Source organism: Physcomitrium patens, chromosome 17, assembly GCF_059467195.1.
Source record: "Physcomitrium patens ecotype Gransden chromosome 17, ASM5946719v1, whole genome shotgun sequence".
Lineage (NCBI taxonomy): Eukaryota > Viridiplantae > Streptophyta > Bryopsida > Funariales > Funariaceae > Physcomitrium > Physcomitrium patens.
In genome coordinates, this window is record NC_143426.1 from 1552499 (window position 1) to 1578693 (window position 26195).

At 37.3% G+C, this 26195-nt stretch overlaps 2 protein-coding genes across 17 annotated transcripts; one reads left to right on the forward strand and one right to left on the reverse strand.

The window, feature by feature from the left end:
- Positions 1 to 16683: 16683 nt before the first annotated feature.
- Positions 16684 to 20967, reverse strand: LOC112294196 (uncharacterized). 15 transcript variants are annotated; one of them, XM_090244021.1, is made up of 12 exons: positions 20881 to 20967; positions 20484 to 20537; positions 20200 to 20327; positions 19617 to 20026; positions 18995 to 19130; positions 18651 to 18757; positions 18462 to 18514; positions 18116 to 18165; positions 17630 to 17719; positions 17269 to 17322; positions 17048 to 17095; positions 16684 to 16932 (listed from the first exon to the last, which is right to left on the reverse strand). In XM_090244021.1, the coding sequence occupies exons 5-12, from the start codon at positions 19016 to 19018 to the stop codon at positions 16891 to 16893; spliced, it is 468 nt and encodes a 155-aa protein (XP_090100147.1). In that variant the 5' UTR covers positions 19019 to 19130; positions 19617 to 20026; positions 20200 to 20327; positions 20484 to 20537; positions 20881 to 20967; the 3' UTR covers positions 16684 to 16890. The 15 variants fall into 15 exon arrangements, with proteins under 15 accessions (XP_090100147.1, XP_090100148.1, XP_090100146.1 ...); XM_090244022.1 differs by having other exon boundaries at positions 20200 to 20316; positions 20881 to 20960; XM_090244020.1 differs by lacking the exon at positions 20881 to 20967 and adding an exon at positions 20742 to 20827 and having other exon boundaries at positions 20200 to 20316.
- A 959-nt stretch (positions 20968 to 21926) lies between these two features.
- On the forward strand, positions 21927 to 25657 carry LOC112294195 (pyruvate decarboxylase 4). 2 transcript variants are annotated; one of them, XM_024544432.3, is made up of 7 exons: positions 21927 to 22367; positions 22506 to 22669; positions 22814 to 23375; positions 23799 to 23887; positions 24560 to 24680; positions 24853 to 25041; positions 25188 to 25657. In XM_024544432.3, the coding sequence occupies exons 1-7, from the start codon at positions 21927 to 21929 to the stop codon at positions 25359 to 25361; spliced, it is 1740 nt and encodes a 579-aa protein (XP_024400200.1). In that variant the 3' UTR covers positions 25362 to 25657. The 2 variants fall into 2 exon arrangements, with proteins under 2 accessions (XP_024400200.1, XP_024400201.1); XM_024544433.3 differs by lacking the exon at positions 25188 to 25657 and having other exon boundaries at positions 24560 to 24669; positions 24853 to 25035.
- The last annotated feature ends 538 nt before the right edge of the window (positions 25658 to 26195 follow it).

Below are 26195 nucleotides of genomic sequence, written 5' to 3' on the forward strand. Positions count from 1 at the left end.
AAGATGGTTAGAGACATACAATGCTTTCTTAGTTTTGCTAACTTCTATCGAATCTTCATCAAGAATTACTCTCAAGTTGCTGCTCCTCTCACTCGGTTGACATGTAAGGATAAGGTGAAATGGGGACCTTTAGCGGAGAAGGGGTTTCAAGACTTGAAGATGGCATTTACTATGGCTCCAATCTTGGTACATCCAGACTTTACAAAGGCCTTCTATTTAGAAACTAATGCTTCGGATTTTGCTTTGGGAGCTGTACTTTCACAAATGGGAGAAGACAAGAAGCTCCATCCAGTTACATTCTATTCTTGAAAGTTCTCTGCTATTGAAATCAATTATGAGATCCACGATAAGGAATTTCTTACTATAGTGGATTCTTTCTAAGAATGGCGTCACTTTCTTGAAGGAGCTACACACCTAGTGATCGTATACATAGATCACAAGAATTTGGAGTATTTTATGTCGACTCGAGTTTTAAATTGACGTCAAGCTCGATGGAGTATGTCGCTATCTAGGTTTGATTTTGTTATCACTTATCGACCTGGAAAGCAGCAAGGACTATCCGATGCCTTATCGAGGAGATCGTATCTTGTACCAAAGGTTGGAGAAGCAACGTTTGATCAACAATATACGACGTTGTTGAAGCCATAGCAATTTCGACTTAGCGCTACTATTGTGCTAATTGATGCAGACTTCTTGAACCAAGTACGTGCCGTGACCATTGAAGATTCAATAGCCATTGATATCAAGCAGCGTGTCAATGATGAAAAGTTCAAGGTGGAGGCAGATCTTTTATACTTTGAGGAGCGGTTGTATATTCCAAAAGGACCAGCACGACTCCGAGTTCTTCAATCTTGCCACGATTTTTCAGCTGCGGGATATTTTGGATTCAATAAGATCTTGAACTTATTTCTTGAGATTTCTACTGGTCCCAAATATGGAAGGATGTGAAATATTTTATCCTCTCTTGCGACATCTGTTCAAGATCCAAGAATCCTCGGCATCACCCTTATGGACTCCTACAGCCATTGCCGATTCCACATCGACCATGGTCTTCAGTTCTATGGACTTCATCACAGACCTGCCATCATCGAACTCATTTGACAGCATCTTTGTCGTAGTAGATCAGCTTATAAAGATGGCGCACTTTGTTCCTTCCAAGAAGACATCATCCAGTGAAGACACAGCAAGGCTCTTTCTCGATAATGTGTATCGATATCATGGACTACCAGATGATATCATATCAGATCGAGGAACCCAATTCGTATCAAAGTTTTGGAGATCTCTCTTTAAGATACTGAAGGTGAATATCAAGCTTTCTTCGGCTTTTCATCCTCAAACTAACAACCAAACGAAACAGATGAACCAAGTTTTGGATTAATACTTACGATACAGCATCAACTAGGAGCAAGATGATTGGATCGCATATCTATCGCTAGCCAAGTTTGTACATAACAACACCCTCCATGCGTCGACTCAATACACACCATTCTTTTCCAACTATGGGTATCATCCGAAGCTTGATTTATTGGGTCCGTCAACAAATAACAATCCAACAGCTGAAGGATTTGCGAAGCAACTATCAGAGCTTCAAACTACATTGAAGCTTCAATTGCAATCCGCTCTAGAATCCTACAAGGCATCTGCAGATAGATTTCGAAATCAAGCACCTACTTTCAAAATTGGAGATAAAGCATGGCTTCTTTGACAGAATATGAAGACCAAGCGACCATGTGATAAGTTGGACTATCGAAGATTGAGACCATTTATCATTCAGAAGCAAATCAATCTAGTGGCGTACCGTCTAGAATTATCGACTTCTATGAAGGTACATCCAGTCTTTCATATTTCTCTGTTGGAGCCTTATCGAGAGTCGTCTTTTCCTGGAAGAGTGCAATGTCTGCCACCTAGTGTTGAGATCGAGAACCATGAGGAATACGAGGTCGAAAAGGTACTGGATTCATGGCGAAAGTAGAGCAAGTTAGCGTATCTTGTTCATTGGTGCGGCTACGACATTAATGAGCGAACATGGGAACCAGCTGAAAATCTCACCAATATGCCGTAAAAGGTACAGGAGTTTCATCAACAACATCACCATAAACCTAAGCCGATTCGACGATAGCTTCTTGGTAAAGCTTGCTCACCCAAGAATATAAGAAAAAGGGAGAGCACCACCAAAATTCGTAGTTGATGTAGTTAATTTCTCCAAGATAAAGTAGAATTTTTTCAATAGCTATAGTTTGATCTTCTGATATGGGTATCCAAGAGATAGATACTATGCCAGTCAGATTATCTCAACTGACTAGCTCATGAAGGCGACCCCGAGATGAAGAACTGCCTATACCATGACGACAACGGAGAATACCGAGTAGCCAATCACTAGTGATTGTATTTAAATTCGAGCCTACTTACGATGGTCAGCCAAAAGGCGTGTTTGCAGGACAATTTCATAATGAGGACATGAAAGTTCATGCTTGGTCAGAAGTCAAAGGCATAGGCCACTACCATTGGCTTCAAGGGCCAATGAACTACTTGCCTCGTGAACAACACTTGAAGTTCACAACAAACGTTATGTGACACATCTTCATTTTCTTGCATTGGTACTGATTAACAACAACATTGCTTCTCAGAGACCTCGAATCTAAAAGAGGGGGTGATATTAGGGACATAGTCCTTAGAACCTTCTAGAGACAAGTTTCTAGAACCTTCTAGAAGTAAATCTCTGGAACCTTCTAGAAGCTTTTTAGTTGATGGAAGTTGCTTGAGAAGCTTCCTGGTGGGTAGAAGATGTTAGGAACATAGTCCTTAAAACCTTTTAGAGACAAGTTTCTAGAACCTTCTAGAAGCAAGTCTCTGAAACCTTCTAGAAGCTTCCTAGATGGTGGAAGTTACTTAAGAAGTTTCCTAAATAGGAGTATATATTGGAATTGAGGTTGAAGAGTTCTTCAGTCTCGACAATACATCTCTTGGAGCTCTAGCTCACCTCTTTGGTGTTGTTCTTGTATTCATCTGATTAATCTAGTTCTTGTCAGTTCTTCTTAAACTTCTTATTAGATCTCGAGCTTGTATTTCTGTGTTCGTGACAATTTCGGTGTCCGTGATTCTACGTATTTGATAACATTTTTTTCATTTTTTCATACAATAAATTGTAATTGATTGATGTTGTGAAAAAAAAGATCTTGTTTAAAATGACATGAAGATTAGATTCAGTGAAGATGGAGTGCTTAAAATATACACCTTTAGTATCATGAATAATATTCCATCCAAAACCACCTTTGATAAGAACACTATTTTCCACAATGGAGTTGAAATGGAAGAGATTTGGAAATCCGTTTAAGCTGCATTCCAATATGTGATCCAATGGCCATGGACAAGGATTCCTCCAATATGCACACCCTAATCTTCAACCTGGTGTCGTATTACGTGCTATCATACTTGAGAATGCATTGGGCATCTGGCTGTGGAAGATAAAATAATGTTTTGCAAGTATCTGGGTAGGCTAGTAGGTTTCAACCATCTAAATACAACTATTTTGGATTTCAATGTAAAAGCTTAATCCCATTACAAAATACTTAGAAACACTATTTTTAATAACTTCAAGAAATTATAAGTACGAATCTTTTGTTATTTGTTAGTTTTATTTTATTTTATTTTATTATTTTATTTTTATTTTTAATCCTAATCCTAGACAGCAAGCTTTAGGAAGCTGTAATTCTCAATATGACCGTCCGATGGTTGTAAACTTCTACCACTAGTGTCTTTGCAAGCCTTCCTAATGCTCAAGAAGTTTCAATCAAATCTAACTTACAAGTTGCAAGAAAACACTGTTAATCTACACTGATGTATTTTCACCGCCGCCTAGAAGTCCTCGATTTATGATGCCAAGTCACCTTATTCCAGTTGGTAGATCTCCAGATATTACAAAAACCCTAAACAACCCCAATCTGCTAACTTTTGATATATCTTTATACTAATGGTCAAATATCCTCTATCTGTTCTGTCAAATTAACACAACTTTTTGCATGCACTCGACATACTCAATCCTCTAGACACCTCTAAATTTCAACCGCAAAAGTTTTTCCAATTTCACAAAACAATCAAGAGTATTAGCCTTAATTTTATTGCAAAAAAAATCCAAATCACCAATACAAACAATAACTTTCATCAATGATTGCCAAAGTTCTTTCAAATCCTATGAAATCCAATTCTACACCTTTCGAAGGAGCTTGAAGCTAGCTCCTTGAGTCCAAAATCTTGATCTCTGAATGCCCCTTTCCTTATCCTCTCCTGCCTTTTAACTCCGTGTGGTTCCCTTTTCTCCTACCTTGGGCTCCAAATTAGAATAGTCGACGGTGCTTCCCTCGAAATGAAACAGATTGAAATGGAACGGAAGCCACCGTTGTCGTGTTGTAACACGAGTATACAGTGAAAATAAAAAGAAAGGGGAATTTTATTAATATTCAGTTACCTCGAATATTGGGAGCATCGACCAACTCCAGTACAAATACTGAGTGGTCAGGTTCAGTCACCCCGTTACAGTCAGCCGGGGCATACTGAAATGCTCCGTTCGATTCTAATAACGGGAGTTAGCAGGATGAGAAGGACCAATTCACACGACGAGTTTGAAGAGCCAATTAGATCCAATTTCGAGAATCCAATCCGGGTCCTCTTACCCAATATGAGACCTGTATTGGTGGGGCAACCCAATGCAGTCTAGTTACGGGAAAATCCGAGTCTTACTACGGACCTCACCCAATCTGACGCGAAGACCAATTTGATCCAATTACGCGAGCATCCAGGTTACTACGGGCATCTTACCCAATATGGAACCTGAATTGGTCAGGCGACTCAATGTGGTCCCGATTACGGGGTTCGATTCTGTTTCGGGCTGTCCTGTTCTTTGTGCCGTTTCAGGGAACGTTGTTTTCGGTAAATGGATTTCTTAAAGGTAAAAACGGAGGAGAAAGCTTGATGGCAAGAGCCAATTTCGGATCCAAGCTTGAGGTCGGAGCCAATTCCGGATCTAAGACGGAAGATTGAAGAAATTCAGAGGATAAGGTTAGGGGGGAATCGGGGGGGAGCTAGTTTTTCAAGCTTTTGCAAGGTTATCAGTTCGGTTTTTCATTGGAGGTTTTTGAAGATCAAGGGAATTAGAGAGAGGAGCTTCATGCTTCGGGTCGGGGAAGGAAAGACATAGAATTTGGATTTTTCTTCTTCATAGAGTTTTGGGAAGACTGAGGCAATTGCTGCTGAAGTCAGTGTTGTAATGGTGAATCGGGATTTTTAAATGAAGTGGGTTTGAATACTCTTGACTGTTTTATAAAATCGAGTTACGTCTGTGATTGAAGGATTAAAGGGGTGTCTATAGGATTGAGTATGCGGAGTGAATGAAATTTATTGGGTTAATCTAACAGGACAGTCAGTGGATACAAGATCGTAAGTACAAAGGAGTATTGAAGATTAACAGTTTGGGTTGTTCGGGGTTCTCTGTAACGTCTAGAGACCTATCGGCTGGGGCAAAAAAAAGACTTCGACAAGCAGTCGAAGAGCATCCGTATAGATTTACGGTACATTGTTGCAGTCGTTTATATTCCAGCAGTCAGAAACTGATAGACTGCTTGACTATCGGCGAATCTCCATACTACCTTCTACAGCCAGACGCCCGGCGCGTTCTCGAGCAGGAAAGCACGTAATACGACATAAGTGGTGAACCCGACGTGAAAGCTTGAGGTAGAAGGTATTGGATTTCGGTTGATTTTATCTTTATTTTTATGGAAAACGAAAATAAAAATTTTGAAGGATTTTTGGGAGAAGTTTCTGGTGGGGAGTCTTTTAAAGGACAAGGTATGCAAATAGATCCGTCTATTGCTAGTTTGTTTCAAGCCTTCTCATTGTCAATACAGCAACAGCAAAGCAATGATCAAAACGAAGCTTTGGCAACTAAAGCATTGCAAGCAGTGGTCAATAAAATTGATCAATTTGATGGGAGGAATATTTCAAGGTATTTAAGATGTTATGTTCGTGAAATGGAATTAAATCGGGTTTTTGAGAAGAAAATGGTTGCACTATTTGGACTTACTACGATATCGGAGATAAGGGACCACATTACATCGATTACGGATCGTTGTGGGAATTCATGGGAGGATTTTTCACATGCATTGAAAGACAAATATTTCTTGGAAGATGCTGATCGCGTTACTAAGAAGCTGTTTCTGGGATGGATTGAATGGCCCAATAAGAATTTGCAAGCAACAGAGCTACTAAGGAAATTTGAGAGGCAGTACTCTCAATTATCGTAGGTAGAAAAATTGACATTGGAGCCGAACAAAGTTGATCTATTTCTTCAAGCTGCTAATGGAGAATTGCAAGAGAAATTAGAACCCCTTCTTGAAGACAAAGAAGAAGATGAAGGATTGACAACGAAGTGGAAGAACGTGGAAGATGCGGTGGGGTTGCTTACAAAAAATGAAAGGAAGAAGGATAGGAGCAATATCTCGAAAACAGTACAAGCACCCAAAGCTCCAGTACGTACAACACCACCGACAATGCCTGCAGTTCAACCTTCGACATCCTTGTCAAAGAAAGCAGATATGGGTATGGAAGAAATTATACGAGGAATGCGAGATCTTTAAATCAAATTGGCAAGACTTGAAGAGAATACTTCTATAAACAATTCGAAGAATGTTTCAAAACAAGGATATGTACAAAGATGGATTTGGAGTGATGATGCTTCACACACTAGAAAAGATTGCAATGAATTTAATAATATGATACGGCAGGGAATTATTTGCTGGAAAGATGGGAAGATAGCATTGAAAGATAGGGAGGATCTTCTTCAAACCAATTTTGGCAAAGGAGAAATGAGAGCATTGGTTCAAGATTACTTAAAAGAGCATGAAACAGTAGTACGAGAAAGTGCAAGTTATGGTGCTAGAGTAGATGATGAAATTGGTGGAAGTACGGAAACTAGTGAGTTTTGGGCTTCTGCCATTTCTACAATGCAAGAAGGGAAATTACCTCGAGAAGCATTATTGAGAACTGCAGCTACAATATGAGGAAGAACAAGTTGGGAGGATCCTGTTGAGTCTCTTTCAATTCATGCATATATTGCTAAGAGCCAACATGAAGCTTTGATGGAAGAAAAAAGACGAGGAAATTTTGATGATACTAGAGAAGGAAATTCTTTTAAGAGGCAAACTCGAGGAGACAAGGCTCGGGAGGCAGCTTCACAAGAATTGCCTGTAAAGGATACCTCAGTATTATTGGGAGAAAAAACAACGGAGACAAAAGATAAGAGCAAATCAATTGCTTATAAGCTACTTTCTGACATTGAAGCGGCAACAAATTTGAAAGGGGTGTTGGAAGAACATATATTAAACGCTAAGGTGGAATTCACATTGAAAGAAGTCTTGGAAATTGCAAAGAAGGAGTTTCATGATGTTATCATTGACAGCATTAAGCGAAAGAGGCAATTAATGAGCGAAACTGGAATGAGTCATGCTATTGATGCAAGAATATGTAGAGATGAAGAAGAGGTTGATATTGGTTACAAGCAACCAACAAATGAAAAGAATGGGTATAATCAGCGAGTACGTTTCGAAGATTCTAGTGACAAGGAAAAGGAAACTTTGAGCCATTATACTCGAAAGCATTGGGCAAGGGCAACTACTGAGGTATTGGTGAAGGTAGGAGATATAGAAGAACCAATAGTTGCTTTGGTGGACCATGGTTTTGAAATAAATCTCATGTCTAAAGATCTTTATAAGAAGCAAAAATGGCCAATTGATATGAAACATGGATGGGCAATACGAGCAGCTAATAACACACGAGGCGAATTATATGGAGCTTGTCCAGATGTCAAAATTCGGATTGGGGATGTTGCGACGGAGCAACATTTCTTCATTCAAGATACAACGTCTTATCCGTTGATTTTAGGAAAACCTTATATCACGGCAACACGGATGGAAACAAAGGTACTTGACGATGGTTCTGCTTATGCAAGGGTACGGAGCGAAGATGGGAGGAAAGCTGTACAATTTCTAACAGTACCTCCTAACCATGAACGGAATCGAGATAGGTTGAGGGAGAAACCATTGCCAAAGATTGTTGAAGGATTTAAGGATTTTGGGAGGTACCACTGTAAAGCGAGATTATGGAGGTACAAAAGAGGAGGTACTCTCGCGAGATGAAGGTGCCTTTGATGCGAGTTTTATTGGTATATTGGAGAATGGAAATATTATGTATAAGAAAGTTGATGATTTTAAAAGAAAAGAAAGAAAAAGATTATATGATATTGAAGGACAGTTACGCAAGATAGGTACATTGCAAGATGATGAGAGGATTTTAGGTCTTTATGAAGAAAATGGACTGGAAGATTCATTGGAATTGATTACATCTATTGGGTTAGGGGATAATGATAAGATTGTTGAGATTCATTCGAGAGAGGTTTATACCATGCTTGAATCTTTTCAAGCACCAGAAGTCACAGTAGAGACGAGATATAAAACGGCAGATAAGAAGGTAAAGCTTGTTGCCGGACCATTACCAGAGGATTCTAAAGAACAAATGGGAGAAGCATCAAAAGAAGCGAGTTTAAGAGATCCAATGAGTATTGGACATCAGTTTACTGAAGAGACTTTTGAAGAATTGAAGATTGGTTGTGATGGTTCTTTATTGCCGGAGGAAATTACTTGCTTCAAAAAGATGTTGGCTAAACAAGGTAGATCGTTTGCCTTCGAATCTCATGAAATTGGGTGTATGGATCCAAATATTATAACACCTATGGTTATCTTCACTTTACCACATGTACCTTGGAATCTAAGACCAATTCCAGTACCGAGGGCACATTTACCTAAATTGGTGGAACTATTGAAAGAAAAGATAAAGATGAAAATATTAGAACCTTCATTTGTGCTGTGTTCTAGTCGATGGTTTACGGTACCTAAGAAGAATGGGTCACTACGGTTTATTCAAGATATGCAGCCGGTGAATGCTGTAACTGTCAGGAATGAAGGAATTGGACCTATTGTCGATGAATTTGCTGAGGCGTTTGCTGGAAGGGCGATCTATTCAATGGGTGATTTGTATTCAGGTTATGATCAATTTCAACTTGCCGAAGGAAGTAGAGATATGACAACGATGAGGATACCGCTTGGATTGGTTAGAATGTGCACTCTTCCTCAAGGCGCGACCAACTCAGTTGCGCATATGATGAATGGGATGAATAAGGTATTGAGAGATTTTATTCCAGAAAAGACTATGCCTTTTCTGGATGATGTTCCTATAAAAGGGTGCAGAGAAGGAGACAAGCATGAAACTTTAGATACGAGGGGGTGTCGCAGATATGTTGTTGATCATATACAAGATTGTGAAAAGATTTTAACTCGGCTTGGAGAAGTTCATCTTACATTATCGGGTATGAAGTCCGTATTTGGAGTGCGAGAGGTTGTAATTGTTGGACATTTATGCGGATCTTACGGAAGAAAACCAGATCCGACTAAAGTTGATGCAATTGGAAGGATGAAAGAGGATTGTGGTTCTCTAACGGAGGTTCGCAGGTTTTTGATTGCATGTGTATTTTATCGAATCTCGATCCCTCATTTTGCTCACATAGCGGATCCATTATATGAACTGTTACGCAAGGGTTACCGATTTGAATGGGAAGAAAGGCATATTCAGGCAATGCAAAGATTGAAGAAATTATTGATGTCACCTCCAATATTGAGGAAGGTTGATTATAAGTGCAATAGACCAGTGATTCTTACTGTAGACGCTAGTCCAATTGCCGTTGGATGGGCTGTGGGTCAAGATGATTTGAATGGGAGTAGATTTGCAGTTCGATTTGGGGCTAAAGTTTTAAGTATTCGTCAGCATGCATATTCGCAAGTCAAAAGAGAACTTTGGGGAGTCGTTTCGGCTATGAAAGCTGAAAAGGACTATTTGATTGAGGCAGTAGTAGTAATTGAAACAGATTGCTTGTCATTGCTTGGAATGATTATTAACTGTTCAACGCCAGATATTGCAATGTTGAGATGGATTGCTTATATTAAGTCACTAAATCCAAAATTTAAGCATATCACTGGAAAGGACAATTTAGTAGCAGACATGCTATCTCGAGCAAGATACGAGAGGGAGGACGAAATGGTTGAAAACATTGATGATGTCGGATTGAAATTCTATTCAATATCAAATCTCAACAGAGAAGACAAGCTATTTCTTGAAGAATCTTATGAAGGAGAATTATTGGATATTGGTCATTATTTGAATACCTTGTCTAAGCAGGGGAATTGGTCTACAGAAAAAATCAAACAAATAAGAAAAAAAGCATATGGATTTTTACTTCGAGATGGATTCTTATGGAAGAGACCGAAGAAAGGAATTGGGATGCCACAACGAGTGATAGGCAAAAGGGAAGAAAAACTAAAATTATTAAAGGAGTTTCATAATAGTTTATGGGCAGGGCATAGAGGAATCTGGGCTACTTTTGCTAAACTCAAGGAACGATATTGGTGGAAAAATATGTATCGAGATGTGCTCTCATTTGTAGAGTCATGTGAAATCTGTCAATCGTATTCTAATATCCAACACCGAGATGGTCTTCATCCTACGTATCCTCTGGCTATTCATTTTAAATGGGTTGTTGATTTGGTTATTATGCCGGTTGGGTTATGGCAGATGAGATATTTGGTTTTAGCTCGTGAAGATTTATCAAATCAAGTAGAAGGAAGAGCATTGAGGACAAAATCTACAGAGGGGATTTGTAGGTTTTTGCTTGAAGATGTCATTTGCCGTTACGAGTGCATAGGAAAAATCACTGCAGATCATGGAGAATTAAATGCACAAGAAGCTCGTAAGTTCTTTGAAAAATGTGGAGTTAAACTATCACTGACTACTGCTTATAATCCGGAAGGGATTGCGAAAAGCGAACGCGATCACCTGCCGATTGTGAAAGCATTGGTTAAAGCTTGTAATGGGAAAGTTAAAGAGTGGCCACGGCTTTTGTCATTTGCATTATTGGCTGATCGAACAACACATAGTTCGGTGACAGGATATATGCCAGTAGAACTTATGACAGGTCAAAAACCAATTATGCCGATTGAAGAAAGGGTACTTACTTGGAGTATGCTACCATGGGAAGATGGATTGACGAGAGAAGAACTTCTGGCTATTAGGATTCGACAATTGGAGCAAAGAACAGTAGATGTCCAGATAGCATTGAAAAGGTTAAAAAGAGCAAGGTTACAAAACAAGGCGCGATTCGATAAGCAACATCGATTAAGACCAAAAGCAATCGAGGAAGGTGACTGGGTACTTGTTTATGACAATAGTCTGGATAATCAACATAGTACTTTGCGGAAATTTTTAAAACGTTGGTTTGGACCATATGTTGTAACAACTGTTCATGATAATGCGACTTACTCATTACGGGAGTTAGATGGTACAAAATTGAAAATACCAATTGCAGGGAAGTGAGTAAAAATATTTAAACGAAGACACGCAGAGATGAATATGGAAGACCTTAATGAAGGTACAGAGATTCCGCAGCAAGAAGATGAAAGTGATATGGATAATGAAGGTGACGAAGACGAACTGGACAAAGACGTAGGGGATATATTCTGAATCAAACAGCAATTGGGTAAATTGGTGCATACCGGAGGATGCACAGGTTCAGAGGGGGTGGATGTCGTGTTGTAACACGAGTATACAGTGAAAATAAAAAGAAAGGGGAATTTTATTAATATTCAGTTATCTCGAATATTGGGAGCATCGACCAACTCCAGTACAAATACTGAGTGGTCAGGTTCAGTCACCCCGTTACAGTCAGCCGGGGCATACTGAAATGCTCCATTCGATTCTAATAACGGGAGTTAGCAGGATGAGAAGGACCAATTCACACGACGGGTTTGAAGAGCCAATTGGATCCAATTTTGAGAATCCAATCCGGGTCCTCTTACCCAATATGAGACCTGTATTGGTGGGGCAACCCAATGTAGTCTAGTTACGGGAAAATCCGAGTCTTACTACGGACCTCACCCAATCTGACGCGAAGACCAATTTGATCCAATTACGCGAGCATCCAGGTTACTACAGGAATCTTACCCAATATGGAACCTGAATTGGTCAGGCGACTCAATGTGGTCCCGATTACGGGGTTCGATTTTGTTTCGGGCTGTCCTGTTCTTTGTGCCGTTTTAGGGAACGTTGTTTTCGGTAAATGGATTTCTTAAAGGTAAAAACGGAGGAGAAAGCTTGATGGCAAGAGCCAATTTTGGATCCAAGCTTGAGGTGGGAGCCAATTCCGGATCTAAGACGGAAGATTGAAGAAATTCAGAGGATAAGGTTAGGGGGGAATCGGGGGGGAGCTAGTTTTTCAAGCTTTTGTAAGGTTATCAGTTCGGTTTTTCATTGGAGGTTTTTGAAGATCAAGGGAATTAGAGAGAGGAGCTTCATGCTTCGGGTCGGGGAAGGAAAGACATAGAATTTGGATTTTTCTTCTTCATAGAGTTTTGGGAAGACTGAGGCAATCGCTGCTGAAGTCAGTGTTGTAATGGTGAATCGGGATTTTTAAATGAAGTGGGTTTGAATACTCTTGACTGTTTTATAAAATCGAGTTACGTCTGTGATTGAAGGATTAAAGGGGTGTCTATAGGATTGAGTATGCGGAGTGAATGAAATTTATTGGGTTAATCTAACAGGACAGTCAGTGGATACAAGATCGTAAGTACAAAGGAGTATTGAAGATTAACAGTTTGGGTTGTTCGGGGTTCTCTGTAACGTCTAGAGACCTATCGGCTGGGGCAAAAAAAAGACTTCGACAAGCAGTCGAAGAGCATCCGTATAGATTTACGGTACATTGTTGCAGTCGTTTATATTCCAGCAGTCAAAAACTGATAGACTGCTTGACTATCGGCGAATCTCCATACTACCTTCTACAGCCAGACGCCCGACGCGTTCTCGAGCAGGAAAGCACGTAATACGACACCGTATTCGAGACCTCATTGGATTGCCCAACCAAGTCACATCTCATACTGGGTAAGAGGCCCATACTAGGACCTGGATTAGATGTCCTTGTAATTAGATCAAATTGGCCCTTCACATCAGACTCACCCGAATATTGAATTGGTCCTTTTTCCTTTTGCCGATTCTTGGTAAGAACGACTAAGACTCATTCCATCCAATTTACTGGAGAATCTTGAGGACATTGATTTATCTCCTCAATTTTTCCTTGGCTTTGGATCTGTTGATCTCGTTTATTGAAATTGGATGGAGCATTACATTGTTAATAAGTATGCCTCATCTGCTTGCAATTCCTATACATTGGCACGTAATCATCACTGGCTTTGGGATTGGAACATTCACTAGCATAATGACCAACCGTGTCTACAAGAGAAATGACGTAGAGGTCTTCCTGCACCCCATCATGCATATTAGGTGTCTCTATCGGTATATACCTACTAGGCTTGTTCCATGTAGGGTTGGAAAATGAACTTGGTTGTCCCGTTGGTACGGAGGGTACTTGATTCGATGATGCCGATGGGATGACATTAACTGACCCTAAATATTGGCACTGAAATTTGCCAGTGTTTCTAACATCTAAGATGACTAAATATTAATAATATCTTTTTCATTTATATTTTCACCATATAGTCGTGTTACAATATGACACTGATGTTGGCATGCTTGGTGGGAGGCCGTAACTAAATGCTTGCCACGAAGGCATATGACCTTCATAATGTTGAGATCTCGGCCATTGGGCTGATCATCCACACCCTCAAAACCAGATGGGATATAGCAAAGCCTGAGGTTGCATTGTGCGTACAATGGATGGATGGCCTTGCGGTGGTGAAAGGTTCTTTATGCCAATGCCGATCAAGGTGTGTAGACCATCATCCATGAGCAAGAACTCTAAGGCTTTATGGATATCCAACATTGGTTTGATCACTTCATAGTACATGTATTATATGACATATTAATGAAGAATAATATTTTCTATTCTAATCTTTTTACACCCCATCTATCCATATAAGTACCTTACAAATACAAATTTTAAATGACTTATTTAATTTCATACTAAGAGACAAATACATATCAAACACCATGATGTGCAAGATTCAAACTGCCATTCTTTTTGGAGCATCTAATGTCTTCATTAGGTAGCTTAAGGTAATTTATTCACCAAAAATTAATTACATTTAAGTTAAAAAATAAATAAAAAATAACTATAGAGAGATATACAAATGATAATGGTATTATTATTTGTAGGCACTTATAGGTAACAATGGATGGAGCTTAGTGAGCCAAAGTAATAGGAGGCTCTACTATGTTGGCACCATTCCAAACTTAAAAGGCAACATTTATGTAGCCGATTTAAGGTTTATGATTGGCTCATCTCCAGATGGATTTTTTTCCATTGCAATCTATGCTCGCCAAGCTCGTTTGCCACTTGCTGAGAAGCTCAATGAGCGGATCCACTCATAGAATATGTTTGGAACCAACTTGTCTTTCAAGGTGCTACTTACTACCATGTTATTCAATTAAATAGACAAATTATATAGATGGAAACATTTTTAGAATTGACATCTTTCTTATTTTTCATAAATTTTGTTACTAATCCAAGTACAAAATATGAAGAATTAATGAGTGATTATTTTTTGGCATTGGAATTTTTAATTAGACTCTTTTGGAAATTGTTTTGTGACATTTTCTTCATGAACATAGTCATTGAAGTATACATAAATGTAGTCCCTATAGATATTTAGAGTAAAAACTGGTGTATATGAAGAAATTTTCAATATTATTTTTACCCACGATAATTGTGGATTAGAGTCCTTTGCAAATATAGGTTTGAGTTTTCAACCTTGTATATCATCAATATCACATAACTCTTTGTATATTGAACAAGTGGATCTTTACATATTAAAAGATTTGTACCTTTTCATTTCAATTATGTCAAGTATGCACATTCTCCATTTGGTATGAATAATTTTATTTTAAAAAGAAGGAATAGTGGAGCTCAAAAACAAAAAAATTAATAAAAAAATAAAAAATAAATGAAGTGTAATGCATGTTTTGTAATGGTTTGATGTTTATGTTGATACATGGTGCATCCTCAATTTATTCTTTCACTTATGCATTTCTAACAAGGTTCTAGTATTTGTTAACACACTCACACAATCACCCATTTTTTTGTGATACTGCATTTTTCAATACTAAAGTTGTTGAAGTTTTATGAAGCAAGGATAAGTTTAACTGTTTAACAACATGAAATGGTGAGCAGACTGTATTATCTGTTATGGCTATTGATGGCCTGGCTACAAAATTGATAACAGCAAAGGTGCAAACATTCTTCTATAGTCACGAAACTAATACTAAAAAAATTAATTCGAGATAATACTAAAACCATCAATTATTATTGCAATATATCAATATTTCAACACATGGTGATGCACATCTAGAAAATGAATAATAATAATAATAATAATAATAATAATAACCACTTAAATTGATATCACACTCATTAAGTTGATAAGTATCTTACTTATCCCTAAGTATACTTTGATGGTTTGTTTGTTGGTTTTTATGTTTGTATTAAAACTTAATTTTTTTAAGTTTTTAAAAAATGGAGATAAAATTGAGCACTATCTGTTTTCTTATTTTTTTTATTTTTTTTAATATAGCTTTAAGCTCAAACTTGTGTGAAACAGGGCCGATTCAACATCAAATTATTTCAATCGCTGAATCCAGATCCCAAACTGTTGGCTGAATTGTACCCAACTCAGCTTGAGCCTGCCCTTCCGAGGTCCCTTACTGATTCTGGGACCTCAAATGAAGACCTTATCACGGATGACGTGGCAGTTCCATGTGCAGCCTCTCCCGTAATCCCAACGACGCGTGACGTCAGCCCTAAAATGAGCTCCAGCGTGGCAGCAGTGAAGCAAGAAGTAGAAGAAAAGTGTAGGAAGCTCATTCCACCTTTGGTGTGCATGTCCACTTAGCACCATTCAGAAACTACTGCATGATTTTGTTACAAAAATGAATAAATTAATTTTTATAAACTTCATGGCCATCAGCATGGTTTTTAGTCAGAAGAGGTGGCATTACTTTGCTTAAAACCCACCTTGCTCCTTAAAATGTATCTTGCATTTTTCAAGATGTTTTTTATGCAATTTGTGTGTATTTTTTGATAAAGATGCATGTTGTGTGTTCACTGTTTTGACATTTTGAATAAGGGTATCTTAAAAAAGTGTTCAAAGGAAGAAAAAATAAGTTATTGCCAACCATTTGTGGATGTTGGGAAATGATCATGAAATCTTGAACATACATTTATTTTTTCTTTTTCTTTTCTTTTCTTTTCTTTTTTATTTTATTTTTTATGTGTGTGTTCAAACATGCCGTATATTTGACATAGTCTTGTGGTCTTTGAAAAATTGGGTCATTTTTTCAAATGAATAATTGAATAGATATTTGGGTAAGTGCTTGTTTTAAATAAAATGACAACAACCATTGTGACAATAAAAATTGATATGAACAAACACTACTTGCAGTCAGTGTTTAAGAATTGCTTTCCATTCCTAAATGTTTTTAAAGTTGAACTTCATGTCTGTAATATTGCAAAGTTCCTCCTAATCTTAAGCATTTGATAGAGGGCTTATTGATAACTTCAATACCTTTCAACTTGGTCCATAATACTGTGCATTATTTTGATTTTTATTGACCTTTTCGGTTTTGACTAAGAAGTACATAGTTTTGTCTTTGACACATTTATTCTCATTTTTGTAATGGTCAAATTTATATTATAAATAAATAAATAGATTAAAAAAAATGCACACTAATATTCAAATTTGCATTGATTGAAGAGTTGATTTGCATATTGGCCAAATTCTTGATTGATAACTATAAAGTAGTTTTCTTGTAATTGTCCTTTTCAAATTGCACCTAAATGCACATTCAAAAAGTAGTTGGAAAATTATAGACGCAGAAAATGTGGTTCAATTGTATCATATGTTGTAACAATTAATGTGAAATTTAAATATGATCTAAAGATAGTTACCTCTTGAAGCACAGTATTAGAGTTCCATTGTACGTCTTCTTCAGCTACCTAGAAATAAAATATTTAAAAAATTACAATAATAGTATAAACATACTTTAAATTAAAAGCGGTTCTAAATGGAAATTCTAAAACAAAATATATAGTGGCTTTCATTTGTCAATTTTGGTCTCAGTACAAAAATTATCAATAAAGATTTTATTTAAAAGAATTGTAGCACTTACTTGAGAAATAGGTATCAGAACAGACATTAATGGTCGCAAATCAATGTTTCCGTCCTGCCCATTTCACTCTACCTTTTCAGCAAAGTTAATTTTAATAAAATTCTGATAATATCATTTTCGTGACATGAAATAATAAACTAAAAATGATTTATTTCAGTGTGTTTTTTAAGCTGAAAAGATAAAAGAAAAAGACAAAACTTATAAAAAATATTCTCTATACACAAATTGTCTTGTGACTTTATATTCATTGCACAGGCTATTTCCTGCGGTCTTTATAGTGATGATGCACAATTTTACAATTCTATTGTATATGGCACAACAAAAGCAGAATAGGGATAAATTCCAAATCAATTACACTTACTTTCATTTGGGGGATCATATTTAAAGAATTGTTTTCTAATTCTTGCATGCTTGGCACTCTTTGCAATGGAACTCTTGGTGGGCCAACAGACTGACAACAATAACCAATTTTTTATAAAAATATTGAATTAAGACATATTCGTTTTTTAAGCTGATTTAGTTTTTAAAGTATTTTTAGTTTTTCATATGCTTTTTACAACAACAGCAAAAATAATATATATATATATATATATATATATATATGTGTGTGTGTGTGTGTGTGTGTTTGTGTTTATATATTTTTTATTGTTAATATGTTGGAAATTTAAACTAAGATTTCCTTGTATTCTTGTTTGAAAAAATTGAAAAATATTGCAATGAAAAAAAAAAACAAAAAACAAAAACAAAAACAAACAAATTACACAAAAATCTGAAGTTTTCTCATGAATTTGGCACACAACAATTCAAATTGTACACATGTAATACTACATTGTCATCATCGTTGTACCTCAAAGAATGCGTTTCTTTTGTAATTCAACTCTGGTATGTCTTGAGCACCTAAACAATAATTTACAAAATCATTATATATCTATATATATAGATAGATAGATATCTAGAGAGAGAGAGAGAGAGAACTAGATTCCAGTTATAAAACGTCACTAGATTCAGGTCATAATTCTGGGTCTTTACATGTGAAAGGAATTAATGCAATACATTTTTTTTTCTGAATAAAAATTACTCGTGATGTCTTGCAATTTTATGTTTTTTATGATATTCTTCTACTAAACAACTTCCAAGAGGAAAAGTCCACACCAAAGGGGAACATGGGAACATGGGGAACATGGATGTCTCACCCTCTTCCATTTCATGTCTGCTGTGGTCTTTAGTTGCAAAGCCACCAACCTGACTGCACTCCCCACATCCCCCCCCAACAAAAACTCCCAGTTTTAGGGTTTTCAATTTAGGGTTTTGGAGCAGAGGAGAGAGGAGTTGCATCCACGTCAGCAGAGGGGTGGAGCCACGTCACCCAGGAGGAGTCCTACCTGGCTGGCCAGCTGCCATGTCGTGGAATGCGGGACACAGCATCTGATGTGGCATCTTGCAATTCATTTGCGTCCCACCCAACTCGAAATGTTGGCCTCATCATCTCCTACCATTACATTTTTACACACTTTTCATGGTCATCATCAACTATGTAATTCTCACTTAATGCTTATCTTTTTAATTCTTAGGATATGTAAACATATGTATATGAATATAAACATGTGTGTGTGAGAGAGAGAGTGGGGGTGGCGAAGTATTGTGAAACAATCATATAAATAAAAATGAAAGGATTTATTATGGGTGAAAAGATTTCAATTTAAAGAAATTGGACTTGCCATCACACCTTAACTGTGTGCATTGGGCACATGCACAATGTTGCACTCACTCCTCCATTATTTCCTTTCTCCTTCTCACTTTACACATCAATCGTACAAGTGCTCTAATATGGTACTTGAATTTGGCTTCATTTGGTTTTCAAGCTTTTGGTGCAATTATTTAAATTTAGGATACTTGCAAAAGGTAATCTTAGATTGTAGGATTTGATGAATAAAAACTTTATTGTTATCACATGTTTGTAAATGAATAGAAACAATGTAAAATTGGTTCATCTACTTTGACCTACACGTCTCTAATGCATGAATTGAAATATGAATATTATTCAGATGGAGAGTTTTGATGCAAATTTCCACACTTGACTATATAATCTTTTTTTTGTTTTGCTTTTAGCAAATTTGTCTATATCTAATTATGTGATTTTTTGTATAAGAAGGGAAGTGACACATCAAAACTCTCAATCACAACTACCAAAGTGTTGTAAAAAATAAAACAAAATATTAAAAAAATCGGTTATTGAAAAACAACTGTATCAAACATACATAGGCAATAATTCAATGTGTTTCATACTATGACATCAAAAATAAAGTTTCAAAATCTACATTATTGTGGCTGAAAATAACAAAAATAACCTCTTCTTGGGTGGGTACCAGGGCTTTCATCTTCTTCTACAGTAATTTTTTTTTTTTTTGATCCTGATAGCAGTTCTTTTTTATTATCTTGGATAAAATTAGATTTGAAAATCTAAAAAAAACTGTAGTATTAATATTCAAAAATTAAAAATTTCAACTGTAACACTTAATGCAACAAAATTTGCAATCGTTTTTATTTTTTGAAAGGCATATATTTTACCACTTGTACCCACTTGTCTTTCATTTTTATTGATTTGTTCTGCATATTAGTTTACACAATAAAATTTCGGATATATTTATGTAACTCATGTTTGAATAACTGGAAATTAATATTTTAGATTTAAGATGTATAGAGAGAAAAAAATATATATACATCTTTAAGTGTGTGATTGATGTTTCATCTTTCCTATCTGCATGAAATTTACAGAAGAAAATAAACGAGCAGCATAAAGTAATCAACCTGCAGTATCGATTCTTGAATTACCGCAATCATGATTTAATTTAATTTAATTTTTTCCCACTAATTAAAAATTTATATATATATATATATATATATATATACACATATACATATATCAATTACTTTGGAGATAATCCTAGAAGAACATATTAACTGTACTCTATCTTGCGAGATGTTCATTTAGTGTGAGTTTTTCTTTTCTTTGCTTTTCACACAATCTCAGAAGAGTCCTTCGTAAGACTTGCATGTGTCTTTTAGTATAAATGTTAGAGAAGTAAATTTACTTTTAAAAAATGAAAATAGAAAATAGAAAATAATTAAAGCACAAGATTGTAATTCTAAAGTTTGAGTTCAATAGGACATTTTAAACTTCTAAGTCACCATTTATAGATTTTTAACAAATTTACATGATAAAGGAGGTGACTTTTAATGCTCCATTGCTTGGTGGACCACGAGAAGTTCTTTGAACGATATTCAGATCACAAGGTTTTTTGAATCAAATAATAAATCAATAATTTAATGTAGACTCAAGGCAACAAATTTATAATTCTTAAATTACCAAAACAGATAACAACTTCATTGAATTTGCACATGCTTATTGAAGCTACTAAAAAATTTGATTCACATCATAAATTAAATAAAAACAAGTAGAAAACGCTACATACATTAAAAACACTACAAAAATTCCCTTGAAACAAGTATCATCAAAACTAAAGAACACACTTTCAATTTCCCTGCACCAGATTTACATATACAACAGAGAAAAGAGACTGTTAATTTAGCAAGGTCTCCACGAGCACAAACTTGCAATCCATGCTTTATTCAGTTGGTTTTCCCTCAAAACTTCATTGAATCTTCCTCCCAAAGTATCAACATTGTAGTGACTCCATCACCAAACATCGAATTCATGTCAACTCTCTTCTCAACACTTTTAAGAACATCACACTTGACGAAGCACAACGAAAAGCAAAATTGCAGAAACATGAACTAGAACTTTCACTAATCCTTCATAAAATAAGTGATCGGTTTGTGGATGCTACGCACAATCCAACCCATAAATTGACAATCCACATACACACAGAGAAAGAAACACTGTAACAGTATCAACAAATATGGTGCACAATCAACAAAGCTTCAAATCTGCTCACACACACATTCACCAGACAAAGACTGTTGAATTACCGACGCAGCATGTGTTGTGATCTGAACAGTCGACTTGGTTTCTGGTGTCTGGGTTACCGAAGAGTGCGACTTTTGTGACTCGTTCACCAAAAATCGTTTCGAGACCTGGAGAATCCAGAGGGTGCATTCCACCCACCTGATCACGTCGACTCATTTGCAAAATCGGCTCAGAAAGCGAGCAAGAGTAGGAACACTCCTTCGGAGCGGATAAAAAACCATTCCCATCGTCAACCAAAACTGATGTACAAGGTCGAAGCCGCTGTCTTGCAGGGAATCGACTCACTCTGCGATCACTTGGTGATGGACAAGTTGTGCATTCACGTTTTGGCAGTATAGAATCACCGGTAGCGTAGACTGGAAATGAATGACTCCTCGTCGTCGTGGTGATGTTGGATGCGCAGCAAGTTAAGAAGCAGCCATCCATCATCCACTAAGTGGCGTGCTCTCATCAGCGGTTCAAGACGGCAGGTCCAGAGCGACGTCGAAGTACCCGGCTCCGCAGCGTGGTTGAAATCGCGGCAGTGTCTTCTCCCAAGTACAACCGAGACATCACTGTGCTCGAAGAGAAGGGGAGTTCCGTAGCGGCGCCGCCTTCAACACCCAGATCACCAACTGACACCCAATCTGGAACCACCCGGTCTGGCTACGCGTCTGGGAGCTCATCTCCCATGTCGCGACCAGAGCCAGTGTATCCCGTTACCGAATCCACTGCCTGCCTGGGCCGGCACCTGGCTCGCAGACTGGTGGAGATCGGATGCAATGATATATTCACGGTGCCGGGGGACTTCAACCTGGTGTTGCTGGATCACCTGATCAGTGAACCCGGGATCAACAACATCGGGTGCTGCAACGAGATCAATGCAGGGTATGCGGCGGATGGGTACGCGCGATGGAAGGGCGTAGGCTGTGTCGTGGTCACGTTCACCGTTGGCGGGCTCAGCGTCATCAACTCCATCGCTGGCGCATACAGCGAGAACCTCCCGGTGATCTGCATCGTCGGAGGGCCCAATTCCAACGATTTCGGTACTAACCGCATCCTGCATCACACCATTGGCGTTTCCGATTTCAGCCAGGAGGCTCGATGCTTCCAGGCTGTGACATGTTTTCAGGTCCCTTTCCCATCAATCCAAACCCCCACACTCACTGCATGAACATTGAAAAAAAAACAACATCAACAACATTACTTACAACCTTTGTGTGATGTAATCTCACGATGCTGCATCGCAGGAGAACCGGATCTCGCACAGGCGGTCATAAACTGCTTGGATGATGCGCACCAGCTTGTGGATCGCGCCATATCGACCTGCCTGCTGGAGAGCAAGCCCGTGTACATCAGCGTGAGCTGCAACTTGGCCGGCATCGAGCACCCGTCCTTCACCCACAGCACCATTCCTTACGCAATCAAAGAGCAGTAAGACCCTCTCTCTCGTAAGACCTCATATCTCACAACTGGGTCACACACACTCTACGTCCCACACTACTACTACAAAAATCCATCCGGCTCCCTTCACATCCCCCTTTCTCCTGTGCTTGCTCCTGCTATTGCTCCCAACAGGAGGAGCAACAAAACCTCGCTCGAAGCAGCACTGGACGCCGCAGTCAAGTTCCTGAACCACACTGTAAAGCCAGTCCTCGTCGGAGGACCGAAACTGCGTCTCGGCAAGGCCAAGGAAGCATTCCAGGAACTGGTGGAAGCGAGTGGATATGCCTACGCCACCATGCCGTCAGCGAAAGGCCAACCTCTAGAATCGCACCCGCACTTCATCGGCACATACTGGGGCGCCGTGAGCTCACCCTTTTGTCTAGAAATTGTGGAATCCGCCGACGCGTACATCTTCGTGGGGCCGATCTTCAACGATTACAGCTCAGTGGGGTACTCGTTGTTTCTGAAGAAGGACCACATGATTGTGGTGAACCCGGACCGCGTGCAGATATGCGGTAAAGCCGAGTTCGGATGCGTGCTGATGAAGGATTTTTGCATGGAGCTCTCGAAACGGATCACACGAAACTCCACATCTTTCGAGAATTACAAGAGGATTCATGTCCCCGAGGGCACCATCCCCTCTTCCGGTGCTCAGGATCCACTGCGTGTTAATGTGCTCTTCAAGCACATTCAGGTAGCAATTCTGTTTGTGTTTTTCTACACGCCTAAATACATTCATTGCTCAGATTTTGTGACATGAAGTGCATGAACTCTGTCTGTGCTTCACTAATACTGGACTGAAATCTAGCTCTTGATGTTGTAATTGTGTGTGTTTAGTATTACGAGTTATAGTTTAGAGAGGACTGGTTAGAGGACTAATATATTACCCAACATCAAACCAAACACCCACCCAAAGTTTCTCCGAGGAATGTGATTGAATGTTGTTGCGTTGTTTTGGGGCTTTTGTCTTGTGCATTGTTGGTTGATGTGTTTTTTGCTAATTGCTGGTGTGTGGAATGGTTTTGGAGTTTTGAGGAATTGGGTTCTGAAAAAGGAAGTGACCTTCATGGACGTGTTTAATTGTTTTTATTTGTTTTTTTTGCTTTGATGGTTTTAGGGTATGCTGTCACATGATACTGCTGTACTTGCTGAAACAGGGGACTCATGGTTCAACTGCCAGAAATTAAAATTGCCTGCTGGTTGTGGGTGAGTTTCAGACTTAATGAAGTCTATCAATGAACGAATAAATATATATATATATATATATAGAGAGAGAGAGAGAGAGAGAGAGAGATGTTGCTATCAAATACAATTGCTACAATAGAATCTGTGCATTATTATGAATAGAAATGGTCTAAGGAGGTTATGAATGTGAATAAAGTCTAGTGAAACTAGAAATATGGTACAATATTCTTTACAATGCATGGTGTTAAAATATGGGCTCCATGCAAAATTGATCTTCTCTGTAAGATTTCCATGTTTCCATTTTTCTGTTAAGATTTGTCTTTGGATCCATAGAAAACCTTCATGAGTAATTTGAATCCTACTCAATTTCTTAGAGTTTGATGTTTTGAAATAATTTATTGGAATTTGCAATGTACTCCTAAAACAATGTACTGCAAGCTAAATACTAAAAATAATTATTTTTGAACAATATATATATTTGAAGCGCATTTGACATTATATGAGAGCATTAAATCTGACTCATCTACACATAAAACTACGCAATTGATTTATAGGGATGTATATACATATATAACTTCATTGTAATTACATGAAATGTGATTTAAAAATAATCCAAAAAAACAAGGGCATTGTGTTGATTCAGAAGGTTAATTTTTTCATCAATTTAAGAGAAATTTTCTTCTATTTTTGCAGATATGAGTTTCAAATGCAGTATGGCTCTATTGGGTGGTCTGTAGGTGCTTTACTAGGTTATTCCCAGGCCTTGAAGGGAATAAAACGTGTGATTGCCTGTATTGGTGATGGTAGTTTTCAAGTATGACTAAGCTTTGTAATTATAATCAAAATTTTATAATTCAGTTTTAAAATAATAATTTCAAAAAATATTATATATATTAATTCCAATTTTTATTTAATTTTATTTAATTTTATTGTATGCTAATGAAAATATATATTATTAGCATAAAATTTCATAAATCAATGTTTAGGTCACATGTCAAGATGTCTCAACTATGATGCGGCAAAATCAAAATAGTATTGTGTTCCTTATAAACAATGGAGGCTATACAATTGAAGTAGAGATCCATGATGGACCCTATAATGTGATCAAAAATTGGAATTATGTAGCCATGATCCAAGCTATTCACAATGGAGAAGGAAATGTGTGGGCAACCAAGGTAATGTTTTCTTGTATTAATCTTCGCATAACATTACTTTTTACCTCAAAGAATCATAACAAATTACATCTTGAATGTTATCTCAAATTATGCTCCAATTTTTAAATTTCACTAAATATGTACATTCAACCATCAATTTCGTGTAGGTTACAAATGAACCACAGTTGATCGCAGCCATTGCAACAGCCACAACTGATAAGAAAGATGCATTTTGTTTTATTGAAGTAATATGTCACAAAGATGATACTAGCAAAGAGCTTTTAGAATGGGGCTCACGAGTGTCTGCCGCAAATGGGAGACCCCCTTCAATTCAAATTTGATTATCCTTTACAACCTTCTTGCTTGTTCACTTTTTTGTAAAAAAAATTATTTTATCCTATAATTTTATCCTTTAGTTTTAATAATTTTAGGATTGCAAGGCTTGTTGCATATTCACATAGTCAGGCTTCACTTGGAACTCGCCTTATTGTTGAAATAAAATTCATGTGTAAATCATTGTAGATTTGGAGCATTTAAACCCCTTTTTGGGGGTTTTCAATGTTTGATTGCAATGGACAATCAAATGTGATCTAATAATGTAACAAAATTGTTGGAAAAAAAATCAAGTTTGTGTGAATCAGTAATTGTTAATTCATTTAATTGTTAATGTTTTTTTTCTTGTAGTTAATGTTTGGTGGCACAATAAACTAAGAATTTATTCTTGTGACTCAAATATAGATAATTGCTTTTTAGTTTATTACAGATAGTAGCAGAAAACTACTAAGTGATGCTTTGTATTCAATTCAAATCACAATTCTTACTTGTTTATGAATACAAACGACACACAATTCTAGAATCATATAAAAATACTATCAATGATCAGTAAAATACACTGTTACAATATACAAGATTCAGGCGTGTTTTGTAACAATTGTTTTGCAGTAGTTGAAGATCCAAGTTTCCAAATTCATAATATTGCATACAAAACATAGTTTTTAAATTTTTTCATTATATTTTTCTGTTATTCTAATAAATGAATTACACGTTTCAAAGACACCAGTAAAAAACTTAAAAACGCTCATGATTAAACAGAAATTAACATAAACATTCTTTAGCACAAACTTAGATTATAAACATTTCATAACTTTTGCAACTCTTGTTTACAATGTGTTATA